The 19,441-nt window shown below is 41.9% G+C and overlaps 1 protein-coding gene across 4 annotated transcripts in view; it reads left to right on the forward strand.

Annotated features, from left to right (window-relative positions):
- Window positions 1-3,443: 3,443 nt before the first annotated feature.
- Window positions 3,444-19,441, forward strand: part of PIAS1 (protein inhibitor of activated STAT 1) — a gene marked incomplete at its 5' end in the record, with an annotated part of 88,469 nt that continues 72,471 nt past the window's right edge. For 2 of the 4 annotated variants that reach the window (XM_083371529.1, XM_083371532.1), the window contains one exon: window positions 12,262-12,366. In XM_083371529.1, coding sequence (XP_083227655.1) covers window positions 12,340-12,366 — 27 coding nt within the window. Of the gene's footprint in view, window positions 3,567-12,261; window positions 12,367-19,441 lie in introns of those variants that run through there. The other 2 variants (XM_083371528.1, XM_083371530.1) reach the window with 2 other exon arrangements.

Consider the following 19,441-nt stretch of genomic DNA (forward strand, 5'->3'; position numbering starts at 1 on the left):
CCCCTCCCCCTCCTCGACTTCCCAGAGCTGAATACAGGGTATAAGAATACAAACAAACATAATCTAAAATATGCTAACAACAATAAAACATTAAAGTCTATCGCACTTTAACTCTCCGTCAGAATAATAATAAAATAACTACTAACTAGTTATACATCATATAGCTCCACTACTTATTCAAATGCTAAATGAAACTTTTTAGTCCCATATTTATTCTGGATATAATCAATCCATCTCCTCCATTCCACAATATATCTCTGTTGCGATTGTTCTTTCAAATACGCTGAGATCTTCGCAATTTCTGCCAAGTTAGAAACTTTTAAAGTCCACTCTTCTATAGTCGGCAGTTCCTCCTTCTTCCAATATTGCGCTACTAAAAGTCTCGCTGCCGACAACATTTCCATTATTAAGTAAGACAACTGTTAAGTGCGTTTTGCCCCACTTTATGACCTTTTTTGCCACAGTTGTCAAATGTCTCACAGTTAAGTTGACCTTGCTTGTCAGGTCTCAAAAGATGACCACATGATCCTGGGACACTACACTCATCATGCTAGTTGCTAAGCTCTGAATTTTGATCACATGATTATAGGAATGCTACAATGGTCATAAGTGTGAAAAACAGCCATCAAGTCACTTTTTTCAGTGCCATTGTAAATTTGGTCACTAAACAAATGGTTGTTAAGTCGACGATAACTCATAGAGGTTTTCTAGATATATCCAGCAAATTAAATTTCCTGAAACTATAGGACAGTAACATTGTCAATCATAGTTTAACAACAAAAATATATTGTAACTGAATTTATGCAATTCTTTTTGATAGATTTATAAATTATTTTTTGTATAATCTATCAATGCTTGGAGCAGTATTCCCCAAACAATTATGTATTTTACACAAAAACTGTAGAAAATTGATAACCCAAATGACCTCTGCCCACAGCAGACATTAGAATCATCTACTCTCGGCATTCTTCTTGCCTTATCTTTTGTGTTGATTTAAATAATTCTGTCTGTTGAATTGCAACTAAAAATCAGCAACTCTCATTAGAACCCAACTTGATTTGAAATTAATGAAACTAAAACTAAACTAAAAATTCTTAGGTAGTTATATAACATGAATGTTACAGGACAATATTATACAGCTCCTGGTCTATCGTGGCTGGGATCACATTACAAATCATATTTTGCTGTTAAAATATGTTAAAAAAGCTCACTTGGCTTCATACAGTGTGCTAGGCCAAAACCAAGCCATATTATGATTTTGAGCAATGTGTTAATTTGGCCATCTAATCATGTAAAAGTAGCTGTTACATGACTTTTAGGTCATTGAAAAGCATGAAGCCAGGGTGTCACACTGCCAGCTGGTATTCAGTTGGAGAGTGAATAAATGAGATACCATCAAATTGGGTCTGACTCGATGACAAATGTTCAAAACCGGACATGAATTTAGTAATAACATGTAAATTTTGTAGGAACATTCTAATAATCCCTTTGATCCCACCATCCACCTTACCTGTTGTTATTTTCTATCAATTTGTTCAATATGCAAAGGACAATAATCTTTTCTAGTTGAGGATAAAAAAACCCACAGGGGCAAAATAAAGTTAAGATGGCAGCCTGGCAAATCATGCTTGTAAAAAAGAGGTGGGACTTTGGTTATCTGGGCACAGCTGCCTTGACATTTTTGCTCCTATCCATCAACACCTGTTTCAATACATCATCTGGTTGCAATGTATATTCAAATTATTCAAATTTATTTTCTGGCAGACTAGTTTTTCTTGCAGATTACAAATCCTTTTCTTGCTGTGGTCCTCATTTATATTTTACCACAGTGCAATTGGGCTCTAACAATATCATTCCCTTTTTGGCACCCTGATGTTCCTGTCATCTCATTCCCAGCCAAGTAATGAAACAGCCTGAAATTATCAGGTGAAGCTGCCCCACGTGCCCCGCGCCCACTTACCTTACTGGTAGGACCACCACAACCAGGCCTCCCACACCCCGACACCCGTCGTGCTGCTGCTTGACTTCTGCAGCCACTTGCGGCCGGACGTCATGTGGCGCATTGTGACATTGCTGCTGCTCGTGGCAGGACACCACATGGTGCTGCTAGCTTCTGCTGCTAGCGGTAAGAGGCCGCACAGTGCTTCAGGCCGCTTCTGCTGCTCGTGCAGTACTTTGGGCCGTTTTTGCTGCTCCTGCTGCGAGCAGCGGACACGGCCCAGAGCCATATGGCCTCCTGCTGTGAGCAGCGGCAACGGCACAATGCGCCACATGGCATCCTGCTGTCTCTTTTGGAGGCAAAAAAAATAAAAAATAAGACTGGGTCTTCTTTTTGGGGAAACACGTAGTAGCTCTTGGCCAACCCTGTTTGAGGGTCAGAGATTAGGTAGAATTGTGAAAGATCCCTAGGGAATCTTGAGGCTGTCTCAAACCCCCTCTCTCAAAAGCACCCTAGTTCCACTTTCCTGATGTCATCTAGCTGTTTAATACTTAGGGCTTCAAGAGGTTATCTTCCAGGAAGTGGCCTTCCTCCTGATTTATGACAAAAGTAGGGCCTCCTTATGCTTCTTAAAAGGGTAAAAATTATTTGTTTAAATGTGATTTCTTGGTCCCGCAGTGTATAAGGGCGTGATCAGAAGTTTCATCCCCTTTCCCCACAGTTGGAGAAAGATCACTTTAGCAAGAGATTTTTTTAAAAATCAAACTTTATTTTTTTAAAAAAGTCAAGGAATAAGAAGCACGATTTGCAATGTTCTTGGCAGCCGGTAGCAGTTCGGTTGGTGAACAAGGAGAGGGTCTCCACATCCATTTCAGATTTCGGGTCACAAGAAGTTAATTAAGACTCACAGCTGCAATTACACAGAAATCCTATTTGTGTGGAGAAATGACAACACTAAACGATAAGACTGAATTCAAATTTGGCACAGCTTTGGACTAAAATAACTACCTGAGGGATGCCGAAGGAAAATCCTCTGCTCCTTTACCTCTTGGCAACAGGGCCGTCGGGGAGAGGTTTTCCCAGCCCAGCCCGACCTTTTTCTTGCTCCTGCCGACTCTTTCTCCCGTAGGAGGGGAGGCCTGGCGCTTGCCACTCTCGGGCGGGGGTGGGTGGGACGGTCCTCCGGGTACCCCTGCAGGTATTCAGACGATGCCCTGGACCCAAGCGAGGCTGCCCAGGTTCTCCAGACTGCTCGCGGCATCCCTCTGCGGCCATTGGCTGAGCTGCCGTGACGTCACGGAACGCGATACAACCTGCCATCCTCTCAAGAGAACGGCCCCGCGGGAAGCACCGCGCCGCGAAAGACCATCGTCCCCGAAAAAGGCAGGTGAGCCTCGCCCCGCCAGGCTGTGGACCCCCCCCCAGCAGCCGCGCCTCCCGCCGCGCCCCCGAGGAGGAAGCTCCCCGCCCGCCAGCGGCGTCCCGCCCTGAAGGGACGGACAAAATGGCTGCCGCGCGCGCGCCGCGGATTCAAACGCCGGGCGCGGGGCGGGGAGGGCGATCTCCCGGCGGGGTTCACTGCGCTTGCGCCCCGCGATTCAAGATGGCGGACAGTGCGGAACTAAAGGTAAAGGCGCAGTTGGGAGCCCCCCGCCTCCCTCCGCGGCCGCTCTCCGCCCCCGCCCCGGGCCGTTTCGGGGAGCAGCGGGGCCCGCGGCGGCGGGGCGGCGGGGTCGGCCCTAGCGCGGAGGAAGGACTGAGGAGGGCGCCCTCCCCGCGGCTGCCATCGCCGTGCCTCCCCCGGTCGCCTTCGTCCCGCGGCGGGGCTCCCCTTTCCTTCCCCGCGGAGGGCCGGGCTGGTCTCCTCCGGGCAGGACGGGACCGTCGCCCCGCGGAGAGCGCAGCGAGCCCGGGACCTCTCTCCCACCCGGGCTCCCCCTGCTCTTGGGGCCCCGGAGCCCCGCTTGGCGGGCCCAGCTTCTGCCGCAGGTGCGGGGGTCTCCCGCCCCCCCCCCCCGACGAAGGCGCCCCAGCCGCTCGGCCCGGGAAAGCGGCCCCTGCAGGGAAAGTCTCTCCGGCTCTCTCGGGCCCGGGACGGCTTGGCGGAAGGAGCGGAGGGGCAGAGCCCCCCCGCCTTAGTCGCGCCTTCTGTCAGGCGGCTTTCCGTTCCTTTGGTGAGACGGCCGGGGGGGAAAGGTTTTCTATTCCTTCTCCCTCGGAAGATGCGTGTGCGCGAGAGCCCAGCCAGGGTCGTGTGAAGGGGCGCCATCGGTCGCAAAGCGGAAGGGCAGGCCGTGCGCGGGAGTTGGGGCCGGGGCCGCGGCTCGGAGTTGCAGAAAGTAAGCGCGGAGACTGCGGGGCTTCCTCGGCTTCTCCCCCTCCCAACTCGCGCGCCTCTCCGCTCGTTTGCAGAGCTGACGCGCTTCCCCGCCCCGAACGTGCGAGCTCTCTGAGCTCCCTGGAAGGAAACTCGGCTTCCTCCTCCTCCTCCTCCTCCAAGTGGCGAGTCCCCTTGGCTCTTTGCTGCTGCTGCTGCTGCTTCAGGGCCCAAGGGATGCACAGCTGGAGGAGGGAGGGGGAACTCGGGAGAGAAATATCTCTGAGCGCTTAGCAGCATCCCAAAAAGTTTTTTTTAAAAAACAGTAATATCCCTTTTGTCAAAAGATTGTTTTGATGTAGCATAAGATTCTTAGCGTTTCAATTTCCTTTCCGGATTGCTTTGAAGGAATTTGTTGTAATATTAATTTCCTTAATTGTATGTTTGGTATGATAAAGGTGCCTAATACTTTCATTTATTTCAAGGCGAGTTTCCATGAAATATAGCAAATGCCTGAAGTGCAGGGTAAATGCTTAATTTAAAAAGTCTTTAGTGCAGATGAAAGGCTTTTCTTGTACAGAGTTTCAGTGTTTACAAACCACAAGAGAAGTCAAATTTGTACATCGGCATAATGTGTTAAAAACCTATTGTGCTTGTTGAGACTTTTTGAGATTTTTTTTGATGTAACGGCCAGAGAGCCTGTAGGTATCTAGGTCTTTTTTCATTTGGACTCTTCAACTGTGCTTTGATCCTTAAGGAGTTTGTATAGATAGAAAGTGATGGATGTTCTCTTTGAATTGATCCTTTTCATCACCTCCCCATTCCTTTTGTGCTTGAAGAGAGGAGTGGAATTTTGCTGGTCTGGAAATAAGATTTTAAAGAAACCTGCAAGTGTTGTTGCAGGCAGTTGTAAAGCATAAAAACATTTATCTGTTTTCATTCACGCTTTGAGCTGCTTCGTTAATTTTGGTGCAGCAGATACAGGAAAGTGTTGGTAAATGGCTCTGATTGGGTGAGATGATGGGCTTACTGGGGAGTAGTTTTAAAACCTGACTGTTTTAGATGGCAAAACATTCCTCCTTTTCTCTCTCCAAGGCCCTGTGGAGAAAGCACGTTTATATGTGAGGGATGTACATTTTTTTCCTTCTGTAAGCATGAGGAAATTACTCAAAATAATAACATAAAAACACTTTTTAAGACATGAAATTTTCCCTGCTGCCCCTGTATCTTTCTTTTCCCTGGCTCATTTGCCAACTTTAGATATTCTGTTCTCTCTCTAGCATCTGTCTCTGATGTTGATTTTTATTGCTTTCTTTAGTATTAACATAAATTTTAATAAATTTATGAGATTGTTTTTTTAAATGTAATGCAAACTCTCAAGGCAGTTTAAAGAATATTAAATATTAAAATATTGTATACATTTAAAACTGAAGAATACAAGTAAACAAAAACAATTGAAAAGATTTAGAATCTGACCCACCTCATAGAGATGTTGTAAGGAAAATAAAGCCGCCTGTGTGTGTGTGTGGGGAATATGTTCATTGTCTTGAATTATTTGTAAAAATAATAAAGGAGGGATACAAATAAAAAAATATCTAGCAAATGTAGAACAGAAGACATATTTTTACTGTTTGAGTGGAACTAAGCAACTACAGGGAGTCCTTGACTTACAGAAACAATTGAGCCCAAAATTTCCATTGCGAAAAAGATGAATTTTGCCTCATTTTTCAACCTTTCTTGCTATAATTATTAAGTAAATTACTGCAGTTATTAAGTTAGTAACATGGTTGTTAAGTGAATTTGGCTTCCCCGTTGACTTGTCAGGAGGTTGCAAAAGATGATCACATGACCCCGGGACACTGCAACTGTCGTGGTGGTGGTGGTGTTATCCATTCAAATCTTGGTGATTCTGTGGGTTGTAATACATGCCTTCATGCATAGTGTCATAATGCCAGCGCCAAGCGGCTGAACTTTGATCACATGACCATGAGGATGTTGGAACAGTTGTAAGCATGAAAAAGTAACTTTTTTCAGTGCCGTTGTAACTTCGGTCAGTAAACAAATGGTTGTAAATTGAGTACTGTCTATACTTCCCTCCATTTTGCTGTCTCCAAATAAAGCAATTGTATCCAATATTGTGAAAATGGTGAGTGATGTAAAAGTAAATTTGGAATTTCCTTTCACTTTCTAAATAGATTTGGAAGATCTGTGGGTGATGTAAACAAAGGAAAAAGTCTAGTCTGATGGTGACCTTCTGTGGGTAAAAAGTTCCAGAGCCTAATCCTCTGTTCCTATCAGACTTGACTTTCTTTGGGGTAGGAAAAGAAGCTAGTTGTCTTACAAAGATCATAAAATATTTTATTACAAATCTTTTATATGCACATGTTTATGCTTATGTTAGATTTACATTTATACAAACAATAAAGAATATAACATATTTTTTTTACAATTGAGAACCACTTTGGTGTAATATTCAAAATACTGGTCTAGAAACCAGAAGACGGGAGATTTAGGCCTTCTTTAGGCATGAAAACTGTGCAACTTTGGGCCTGTCATACTTTCTCAACCCAACCACCCTCACTAGATTGTTGTGGGGAAAATAGGCAGGGATATTAGGTATGTCACTGCCTTGAATTGACCAAAACATATTTTAAAAAGGTAGGATAAAAATCTAATAATAATAATCTTGTATGGGAAGGTTATTCAGATATTCTAGATCCAAGTTTTCTAAGTAAATAAGAGTTTTCTAAGTAAATAAGTAAGAGTTTTAAAGGAAACTCTTCCAAGGCTTGTTACTGGAGCATCAAAGAACAAGTTGGTAGCCATTATTGTACTGTAGGCATTCCTGTGAAATTGCACACTGTTTTCAGTTTTAACTTTCTGCTGGAGGGATAAAACTGATCAGGCTTAACAGGATGAACAAATGGAAAAAAATTCCCTTCCCCTTTTTTAATTTGAAAAGGTAATTTAAATTCAAGATGAGCTACCTTTGTTTATATTTGGGATTGTTTTTAAATGGACAATCAAGCATGTTTCCAATTGGCAGGGAAAATATCTGTTGCATGGTTAAAAGTTTTTAAAAACTTCCTATACATCCTTGCATATTGTGTACAGTTTGAATTAATATTACAGTTCAGAGATAGCACTTCTTAAATGCTAAAATTACAGATAGGGTCTGAGAAATCCTTTTTGAAAGGGTAAAGGGTAAACATTGTCTTAAGGAATGGCAAGGCCTGCAAATAGTTGCATGTACCAATGGGCAAAATCAAATCTAGATTGCATCAAATATTAGTATAGTTTCCATATAAAACAATAGCTGCATTCTGTTCTAGTCTGCACTGGACAAATGCTATCTCAAGTAATGTACAGTGTATGCTGTAAGTGTGGATGCTCAGAGAATTGGATTCTTACAGTGAGGGAAAAAATATTTGATCCCCTGCTGATTTTGTGCATTTGCCCACCGACAAAGAAATGAGCAGTCTATAATTTTAATGGTAGGTTTATTTTAACAGTGAGAAAGAAAATAACAAAAAAATCCAGAAAAATGCATTTCAAAAAAGTTATAAATTGATTTGCATTTTAATGAGTGAAATAAGTATTTGATCCCCTATCAATCAGCAATATTTCTGGCTCCCTCTTTTATACAGGTAATGAGCTGAGATTAGGAGCACCCTCTTAAAGGGAATGCTCCTAATCTCAGCTTGTTACCTGTATAAAGGACACCTGTCCGCAGAAGCAATCAGATCCCAAACTCATCAGCATGGCGAAGACCAAAGAGCTGTCCAAGGACGTCAGGGACAGGATTGTAGACCTACACAAGATTGGAATGTGCTACAAGACTATCCCCAAGCAGCTTGGTAAGGTGACAACGGTGGGATTATTCACAAATGGAAGAAACACAAAATAACTGTTGATCTCCTTGGGTCTGGGGCTCCATGCAAGATCTCACCTTGTGGAGTTTCAGTGATCATAGGAACGGCGAGGAATCAACCCAGAACTACAAGGGAGGATCTTGTCAATGATCTCAAGGCAGCTGGGACCATAGTCACCAAGAAAACAATTGTTAACACACTACGCCGTGAAGGACTGAAATCCTGCAGTGCCCGCAAGGTCCCCCTGCTCAAGAAAGCACATGTAGGGACTTCCGGTGGCGACGCGACGTCGAAAGACAGCCGTTTTCGGGCTGCCTGCTCCGCAGCTGTGTTTTTCCATCGTAAACAGCGTCTATCAGCTGTTTAGATGGATTTGAAGCCACCTCCTCGGGAGAAGAGGAGGGGGTGAGGCCCCAGGTAGGGGTTGAGCTCTCTGGGGCCGCCTGAGCTGAGAGCTAGGGCGGCTGAAAGATGAGCCCCCCCCGAAGCCTGGGTTGCTCCGAGCTGCGCAGCGCCTCTGCTCTGGGATTCTTGGAGCAGAGCCAGGCGTTAGCAAGCACCCCTGCCAAAAGGAAATACTTTTGATTATCAAGATGCAGGCAGAGCGGTACAGGAGGTCAAGGTGAAGTGGACTCTTTATCTTTACTCTCTAGCTCAATGGATTTTATAGCTTTAAAGTGAAAGTGCGTAATAAGTGAAAGTGGGGGAAAATGGCGGCTAAAACTTCTAAAGCTCTTCGGAATGCGGGGTCTTCCCTGGTGCAAGAGACCTCACTGCAAGCTTTGCTTCCTCCTGCATCTCCTCCGGTATTGACGCTTAAGGATTTACAAGACGCTCTTGGAAAGCACGCACAACTGATGTCTGATATGATGGATGAAAAGTTGAAAAAGCTGGAGGAGAAATTGGAGGAGAAAATGGAGGAGAAAATGGAGAAATTGGAGAAGAAGATGGAAGAGAAGCTGAGAGCAATGAGGGTGGACATCTTGTCTAAGGTTGTATCCGTAGCTGAATGTGTGCTACAGCTGGATATAAAAGTGGAGGATCTCAGTCAAAAGAACTCTATATTAGAAGCAAAGGTATTAGAAAATGAAAATATAAGGGATAAAATGGATGAAGAATTGAGCCTTGTTCAGTATAATCAGATGCAGAATGCTATTAGAATTAGGGGTTTAAAGGAGAATGGTAAAGAAGATTTAAAGCAGCTGATTTCTGAGGCTCTGGAAGGGGTACTGGGCCAGTCAGCATCTGAAATTGAGGGAAATATGGACAAAGTTTTTCGTGTAAATTCATGGATTGCAAGACAGAGGAAGTTACCCAGAGATGTGGTGGTCTATTTTACAAAGAGAGTAATTAGAGATGAAGTCATTCAAGCTGCTTATGATACTAATTTGGTAGTGGCTGAGCAAGAAGTTTTGGTTTTAAAAGAGATTCCTCCGAAGATCCTAAGGAGAAGGAAAGATTTTGCATTTCTAGTACAGGAACTTAAGAAACGTGATATTAAGTTCAGATGGGAGATTCCAGTTGGGTTGGTGACAACGTACGAAGGTAAAAGACATCGTTTGGTTACTGTGGCTCAGGCACGTGATTTTTATAGTAATGTGTTAAAAGCAACCCCCCTATCATTTTTGGAAGTTGCAAAAGGACACGGTGTGGGAAAGTTTCAAGATGTTGTAGACAGACAGACAGAGGACAATGGTGGTGGAGGGGATCAAGCTACAGTCTCATCGGTTGCTGCAGGAGGCCAGAAGATGACACGTGCCGCCCTAAGAAGAGCGAGACGAGAGCAAGAGCAAGACCAGCGGAAAGTTATGGAATCTTCAAAGTGTGCTTACAATGAAGATGTAGGAGGAGAGCGGTCTAAAGAAGTTTTGGGGGTCATGACAGAGGTGCTCCAAAAGTTTTGGGGCGTTAAGATTGTTGATTAAATTTTTAGATTAGAATGTCAATGGAGTAAAATTATTATAGAGGAGAAAGAAAGTTTTTTTTTCTTTTTTTTAAAATATTTTATACAATTTAAGATTGATGTTATTTGCTTGCTAGAAAAGTATATTAGGGTTACGGACTTAAAGTATGTGTTGAACTAAGAGTGGGTATGTAAGCACCTAATTAATAACAAGTTGTTTTAGAGATTGCTTAAAATTTTTTTTTTTTATATATACTCTTTTTATTTGAACTTTTATTTGAACTTAAGGATGATTTGGAACTGTGAGACATTTGGCGTGATACACGCAAGAACTATTTTAGATTATAGTTTAGTTTGGTTGGAGATTATTAAGATTAACAGAGATAAGCGCTTTTGGTGCGTAACTGAGAATTTGTTTGGAAATTAGAGAAAGGTGGGAGAAAGCAAATAGCAGGTGAAAGTTTTTTTTTCTTTTCCCTTTTTTTTGAAATTAATATGAATAAGGACTGGGATTAAGAAAATTTATTTTGAGTAAAGATCTTTTTTTGTTTTCCTCTTTTTCTTCTCTACTTTATTTGTAATATTAATATTGTTTGTATTCATTTTATATGAGCTAGAGAGAGATAGAATTTATAGTTTATTGTTGATAATATAGGGGTGTTTATGTTTGTTTTTTGATTTTATGCCCTGTATTTAGCTCTGGGAAGTCGGGGGGGGGGGGGGGGGAGGAGGGAGTGGGGGAGAGGGATAGGGGTGGGGGAGGGGGGGATTAAAGTCAAAATGTATTGTAAAACTTTTTAAATTAAAAAAAAAAAAGAAAGCACATGTACAGTCCCGTCTGAAGTTTGCCAGTGAACATTTGAATGATTCAGAGAACTGGGTGAAAGTGTTGCGGTCAGCTGAGACCAAAATTGAGCTCTTTGGCATCAACTCAAATGGAGGAAGAGGAGGAATGCTGTCTATGACCCCAACACCACCATCCCCACCGTCAAACATGGATGTTGAAACATTGTGCTTTGGGGGGTGTTTTTCTGCTAAGGGGACAGGACAACTTCACCGCATCAAAGGGACAATCGATGGGGCCATGTACCATCAAATCTTGGGTGAGAACCTCCTTCCCTCAGTCAGGGCATTGAAAATGGGTCATGGATGGGTATTCCAGCATGGCAATGACCCAAAACACACAGCCAAGGCAAAAAAGGAGAGGCTGAAGAAGAAGCACATTAAGGTCCTGGAGTGGCCTAGCCAGTCTCCAGACCTTAATCCCATAGAAAATCTGTGGAGGGAGCTGAAGGTTCGAGCTGCCAAACGTCAGCCTTGAAACCTTAATGACTTGGAGAGGATCTGCAAAGAGGAGTGGGACAAAATCCCTCCTGAGACCTGTGCAAACCTGGTGGCCAACTCTAAGAAACGTCTGACCTCTGATTGGCAACAAGGGTTTTGCCCCCAAGTACTAAGCCATGTTTTGCAAAGGGGTCAAATACTTATTTCACTCATTAAAATGCAAATTTATAACTTTTTTGAAATGCATTTTTCTGGATTTTTATTTGTTATTCTGTCTCTCACTGTTAAACCTACCATTAAAATTATCGACTGATCACTTCTTTGTCACTGGGCAAACGTACAAAATCAGCAGGGGATCAAATATTTTTTCCCCTCACTGTACAAGAAGAGCTTGTGGAAATTGGATATATTTAGTTTTGTGATAAAAAATCCTAATGCAATCATAATCACCCTCTTCAAATATTTTAAGGGTTGTCACACAAAGAAAGCAAAGACCTATTCTCTGTAATTTGGGACAAGATATACTGTATTAGATTTAAATTACCAGAAGGAAGTTTTTAGTTGAGGGTAAGAAAAACGTCCTGTTATAAGAGCAGATTGAGAAAGAGGTTTAGGAAGGTGTGGTGCTGCTCTTTCCTGGATAGAACATAGAATAACAGAATTGAAAGGGACCTTGGAGGTCTTCTAGTCCAGCCCCCCTGCTCAAGCAGGAGACCCTATAGTACCATTCTAGACAAGGGGCTGCCCCTTGTCTAGAATGGTCTAGATGGAGCACCAAAGATGGAGCACCCACAACTTCTGGAGGGAAGCCATTCCGTTGATTGATTGCCATTAGGAAATTTTTGGATGCACATTTGTTAGGCTGTAATTTGCGTTTCTGCACTAAGCAGGCATTTGGACTCAATGGCTCCTTCTGATTCTGACCCCATAATGTTACTGTGATTGCAGCTGCATGCAGTTCCCAAAGGAAGTAAACTGGAATGAACAGTTGCATTTTTTCATTTCCTGCGACTTTCCATGACTGATGGAAACTAGCCTTGCTGTCTGTAAGGTACACAATATCCCACTTTAGGCTTTGCAAGGAGTATAAATTACAGCTCTTTATCCTTTTCACATAAATTCAACACAAGCATTAAAATAAAACAACTGACTTTTTAGAGCAGGGTGTCAAACTGCCGGCCCGTGGGCTGGAGGCGTCATCCGGAAGCTGTGCCCACCCCATTGCCAGCAATGGCAAAACCGTCCTGAGACTTTGTGCGACGTCACATGATGTTGCAACTTTGACATGTCTGTTTTAGAGTGCTTTCCGTGCTTCCCCATTTGGTACCCAAGTATCAGATTTATTTTGGGAAGTATCCAGTCAAAGGTGCAATGAATTCCCACTTAAATCAATAAGACTTGGGTCATGACTAAGTTCTCCAGATAATGTGATCTAGATTCAACCTGCTATATTTCATGCGCACTCTAAATGCCACTAATTATAGGAATATTTCTGTTTTGCTATATGTTGTCTTAGTGAATAACAGCTTTCAGTTACTATGCTTTCTCCAGATTGTTTTTAAATTTTGTAAAGATTGGCACTGTGGTTTAGATGGAAAAGAAAAATAACCTATTTGTATCTTTTGTTGTTTTTATAAACTGAGGAAACTGCTTTATTTGCTCAGTTTGAGTTTTTAAAAAATATGGGAATTCTGTACTCTTTGATGTGCTTTTTTAAAAGTTCTCTTATTTTGCTAAAGTATTAAAGCAGTTATTAGATGGTATGTGTAAGTAGCTCTGGTACTTTGTGTTTTTGTTGTTAATGATTATTTTATAGCTGGAAAACAAATCCAAATCTTTGTGATATCAGATTTCCAGTACTGGAGTTTATAAAGATGTTACCAGACCCCATAAAGATTTTTATAGAGAAAAAGAATAATACCAATTTTAATTGGTTTGCAAACCTCATAATATATTTGGGATGGGTGTCACTTGGCATCAGTGATGATTGTATGGTGGTGATCCTTATTATTTTTAATCGCAGGTATTTATATATATATTTGGTTATCTTTGGTGTGTTGCCACTTAGATTCACTTTTATGGAAAAGGCATATAACTACTTGAAAATAAATAGCTGAAGTAGCACTTTGAACTGATATATAATATGACCTGCTATATAGGAGAAACAAAAATAAAACTTTATAAAGATTTGGCATATAAATCAAATAAATTCCAGCCATTGGTCAGCTGTTATGGCAACTCAGTTTCCAAACATACAATGGGCATCAGGATGCTTATCCTTTAAAGAAACAACTTTCCACTCCTCCAAAGAAAACCAAGTAGCTGATTATATGAAGAAGAGAAACTGCAAAGAAGATGAAAGAAAAACAATTTGAGAGATAATTTGAGGTAGAGCACTTTAGAATATCAGATAACTGAGAGTTTAATTTAAGGGAGTGTTTTTACATTAATGGTAAATATTTATAACAACAGAAAAGTATTTAAATATATTAAATTCACACTAATTTAATTTTGGCATTATCTTTTTAATGTCCAAACCTGATATGTCAAGTTTGAGGCCATTACAGATTTAATTATGAAAAAAGGCCATTCTAGAAGCAGGTGGCAAGAAGTGAGAAGTTGAAAGTTACAAGCCACATGAAACTTGTCAATGCAGTGTGGAAGGGAATTCACATTATTAGGCTATTCCAAAATGTTATAAGAGTACATGTTAATTTTCCATTTCAAGCCATTAATTCTGAAATTTAAAATAAAATGACACAGAGATGGCTAGAAATGAAAAATAAGGGAGACAACTTGGTGGCAAAACTGCAGTTATTGGAACTGACTTTTTCCTAGAGATACTGATTTTCAGTAAAAATAAATCATTTGTTCCACCAGTAAACCTAGATGAACAGAATGGAGGAGCAGAACTGCAGTTTGAGATTAATAGAAACCTGGTAGGGGTGAACAAGTTTAAATTCTCAAGGGCCAAATTAGTAGAATCTTAAGGTTCTGAAGATTCCAACCATCAACTGTTATGTACAGGTAGTCCTTGACTTACAGGTGAAACTCAAAAAATTAGAATATCGTGCAAAAGTTCATTTATTTCAGTAATGCAACTTAAAAAAGGAAACTAATATATGAGATAGACTCATTACATGCAAAGCAAGATAGTTCAAGCCGTGATTTGTCATAATTGTGATGATTATGGCGTACAGCTCATGAAAACCCCAAATCCACAATCTCAGAATATTAGAATATTACATGCAATCAATAAAACAAGGAGTGTACATAGAACAATATCGGACCTCTGAAAAGTATAAGCATGTACTCAGTACTTGGTTTGGGCCTCTTTTGCAGCAATTACTGCCTCAATACGGCGTGGCATGGAAGCTACCAGCCTGTGGCACTGCTGAGGTGTTATGGAAGACCAGGATGCTTCAATAGTGGCCTTCAGCTCTTCTGCATTGTTCGGTCTCATGTGTCTCATCTTTCTCTTGGCAATGCCCCATAGATTCTCTATGGAGTTCAGGTCAGGTGAGTTTGCTGGCCAATCAAGCACAGTAATCCCACGGTCATTGAACCAGGTTTTGGTGCTTTTGGCAGTGTGGGCAGGTGCCAAGTCCTGCTGGAAAATGAAGTCAGCATCCCCATAAAGCTCGTCTGGGGAAGGAAGCATGAAGTGCTCCAAAATCTCCTGGTAGACGGCTGCGTTGAACCTGGACTTAATGAAGGTCAGTGGACCAACACCAGCAGATGACATGGCTCCCCAAATCAACACAGACTGGAAACTTCACACTGGACTTCAAGCATCTTGTAGTGTGTGCCTCTCCATTCTTCCTCCAGACTCTGGGTCCTTGGTTTCCAAATGAGATGCAAAAGTTGCTCTCATCAGAAAAGAGGACTTTGGACCACTGAGCAACAGACCAGGTCTGTTTTTCTTTAGCCCAGGTAAGACGCTTCTGACGTTGTTTGTTGTTCAGGAGCGGCTTGACAAGAGGAATACGACATTTGAAGCCCATGTCTGTGTGTGGTGGCTCTTGATGCACTGACTCCAGCCTCAGTCCACTCCTTGTGAAAGTCTCCAACACTTGAATGGCCTTTTCCTGACAATCCTCTCCAGGCTGCGGTCATCCCTGCTGCTTGTGCACCTTTTTCTTCCACACTTTTCCCTTCCACATAACTTTCTATTAATGTGCTTTGATACAGCACTTTGGGAACATCCAACTTCTTTTGCAATTACCTTTTGAGGCTTTCCCTCCTTACGGAGGGTGTCAATGATGGTTTTCTGCACAACTGTCAGGTCAGCAGTCTTCCCCATGATTGTGATTCCTACTGAACCAGACAGAGATAATTTAAAGGATCAGGAACCCTTTGCAGGTGTTATGGCTTAATTAGCTGATTAGAGTGGGACACTTTGTGCCTAGAATATTGCACCTTTTCACAATATTCTAATTTTCTGAGATTGTGGATTTGGGGTTTTCATAAGCTGTACGCCATAATCATCACAATTATGACAAATCACGGCTTGAACTATCTTGCTTTGCATGTAATGAGTCTATCTCATATATTAGTTTCCCCTTTTAAGCTGCATTACTGAAATAAATGAACTTGTGCACGATATTCTAATTTTTCGAGTTTCACCTGTAGTTCTTTTAGTGACCATTCAAAGTTACAGTGGCAACGAAAAAGTGACTTACAATCTTTTTTCAGACTTGCAACCATTGCAGCATCCCCTGTGGTCACGTGAACAAAATTCAAATACTTGTCAAGTGGTTCATATTTATGATGGCTGCAGCGCCCTGGGGGGGGAGTTCATGTGAACCCCTTTTGCAATCTTCTGACAAAGTCAGTGGGGGAGCCACTTAATAGCCATGCTACTAACTTAACAACTGCAGTGATTCACTTAAGAACTGTGGCAAGAAAGTTTGTAAAATGGGACAAAACTCATCAAATGTCTCACTTAGCAATAGAAATTTGGGGCTCAGTTGTGGTCGTAAGTTGAGGACTGCCTGTATTATTCTGGAGAAATCCAGGAAGACTGAGAAGTGACAAATTATTGAAGGAGAGCAAACATCCTTACAGTATCTTCAGAAAGATAACAATCTCAGTTAGTCTGATATTGATACCCTGGCAAGATTCTAGGATAGGTTTGTGGAAACTATTCAGTAGTTACCAGCGTTCAGTTCTGATTTGTCAAGAACAAATTTTATTTATTTATTTATTTATTAATGGGATTTATATCCCGCCCTATCTCCCAAGGGACTCAGGGCGGCTAACAACATCAAAACTTAAAGGTCTCTGTACAGTAAATTAAAAAATAAAATTTGAAATAAATTAAAATAAATTAAAGAATAAAGTTAGAATTGTAAATATAATTAAAATCCCTGTCAGTCTAGGTCAGCCAGGTGGAAAAGGAGTGTTTTGAGGCCGCGGCGAAAGGACTGGAGATCTTGGGCCATCCGAAGCTCAAATACTACCTGAGTAATCTTTCTCTTGAATTATTTACTGAATTGATGGTGGAAGTGCTGCAAAAATAATGTACCCTGACTTCCGCAAAGGATCAGAGAAGTCCCCCATGACCTGCTGATTAGCACGCTTGCTGAGGGCAGAAAAACAGCATGATAATCAAATGGGTGTATAGCTGGCTCAAAGTCGCCAATTCCTCATCAGACGGGAAAAAGACATCCAGTGGGGAGCCACAAGGTTGGTGCCGGGGCCCTTGCTCTTCCACATTTCCATTAATGACGTCTGCTTAGCACAAATGTAGACGATAACACAATTGGCTGGGTACTAGTCCCCCAAGACAGGGCTGGCAAACTTTCTTCTCTAGGGCCAGATCCTGCCCTTCCTCTAGCTCTGTCAGCACAGCGGGCAGGTCTGCCGGCCAAGGCGTGTGGTGCTGAGCCCCCAGCAAGGAGGCTCTTGTTCAGCCGCCCCTGCTCAGGATAGTCTGGCCTCAGTCGAGGCCTGGTCTGGCATTCTGCCGCCTGCCCCTCTGCTCGTGGTCCATGAACAGACAGGCAGCGGGCCAGAAATAAGGTTCAACAATGATCTTGGTAGTTTAGACAAATGAGCTGAATTTTTTTTAAAAAGGTTCTTTACAGTTCTCTATTTAGGAAACAGAAATCAGTTGGTCAGGAATTATAATATATTCACTCCACATTTAGTAGTACTTCAGTTTATTTTATTTATTAAATTTATTTGCTGCCCATCTCACCATGGGGCTGCTGAGGGTGGCCATTTAGTGACCATTCACAAATAAGAAAATAATAAGCAGCAATAACGATCATTTTCCGACACACATATATACAACCCAATTTCATGTGCCTGACAATAACACATAGTGAGTGCAGTGAGAGTAATGCTAGTGTGGCTGTACAAGATATCTAAAAGAAGCAGCAGCAACCAGCGATCTTTACGGTGTCTCTTTTTCTCTCTCTGTCATGTGTTCATTTAGTGACCATTTCACTGAACAGCCTGATTGTTGGAATGGAACTTGGTCACTGAACAAGAAGTGGATGTAATAGATTTCAAGCAGAACATGAGCTGGCAGTGTGGTGTTAGGTGGCATCCAGAGAAGTGTAATTTTCAAACCGGGAGAGGCAGTTGTGACACTCTTTGGATCTTGGGTCAGATCCCTCCTCCATGTTGCTCAGAGAAGAGCAGTGAGGAGGAGCAGGGACTGAGAGCCCTGTGGGAATCGCCTGCCGATGACAACGGCCCGCCACAACGGCTCTCGTCAGTCAGCACGGTCACATCACGTTGCTCGCTTACAGCTGCATTGCTTAGTCCCAGAGCTGGTCTCAGTTACTGATTACAGTACTTAAAAATCCTAAAATAAAACTGAAGGAGGATGGGTGCTGTATAGTGAAGTTGGAAAGTAATCTTGATGAGGCCCTTGCCCTGAAATATCTTTTGTGTCTTGAAGTGAATATTGTACACGGTTGCGAGGTTGGAAGGATTAGGTACCATGCAAAATTAAATAGAGGTAAAGGTTGGGCAGCAAAATGAGAGGGTGGGTGTATTAAAATGGCTGTAATTCCTCAATGGTTAATGACACCCTTTTGTCAACCCCCCTGAATTAAAGCTGAAAGACTTCATTTTGCTCGTGTCTTGAGCGTTCCATTTCAAATTCAGTGGCAGTTGTACAGAGGCCAAATGCCAAAAATCATTGCCCCAAAATATACAGACCTGAGACTGTATAAGAGGTTAAGACAGATAAGCGAAACTGCTGATTTCAATAGGGAGTTAAAGATAGAATGCTGGGCAGAGAGAGTTGGACTTACAAGCAGCAGGGACATTACACTAAGCTTGGTTTCTGCAAGAGGGCTGGTTCTCCTTGAAAGCCTTGCGGCCTTCAGTCTGTCAACCTGTAAAAGCTGATAAAAGAGCAACTTCCTTATCAGAAAAGCTTTTGCATACACTTCTCTAGTTTAGAAAAAACTCTCCCAAATCAGTAGCGATGGCAAGGTTTCTCTTTCTGTATTGTCTCATATTGATTTTTGTCACTGAGAACATATATCCTGATAAATTATGGTGCCTTTCATTTATATTCTCTGGGATAATATCTAACAGTATTTATGGTTTTGATTCAAATTTTATTCCCACAATTTTCTGAATTCTGTCATATTTCTAGGGTCTCTACTGTAAAATTGCTTTTTATTTTTACAATCATTTTACAATAATTTTACAATTGTTTGCAAGCACAAGGTAGTCCTTGACTTAAGACCATAATTGAGCTCAAAATTTCTGTTGCTAAGCAAGACAGTCAATGGCACTTTTTTTAGTAACTGAACGGTCATTAAATGAATGGTTGAAGTCTACCTGTAGTCATGGTACAATTCTTCCTTCACTAAGCAATTCTTGTTTTGTTTTTGTCCGTTTCTTTAATCCAGATGTATCATATTGGCATATATAATCAGACCTTTTTTAAGCAGACCCTGGCATAGCGCTAGGAAGCACTAGGAAGAAGAATCAGATCTTTCTTACAGTAATTGTCTTTGAATAAAAAGTATTTCACAGTGATGCTAGTGGCGAAATGTGGGATTTATCCTTGCTTTTAAGGGATTTAAGATGGCCAGTTTGGTCTAGTGGTTAAGGCACCAGGCTAGAAAGCAAGAGACTGCGATTTCAAGTCCTGC

Source organism: Vipera ursinii (genome assembly GCF_947247035.1).
Source record: "Vipera ursinii genome assembly, chromosome: 11".
Classification (NCBI taxonomy): Eukaryota; Metazoa; Chordata; class Lepidosauria; order Squamata; family Viperidae; genus Vipera; species Vipera ursinii.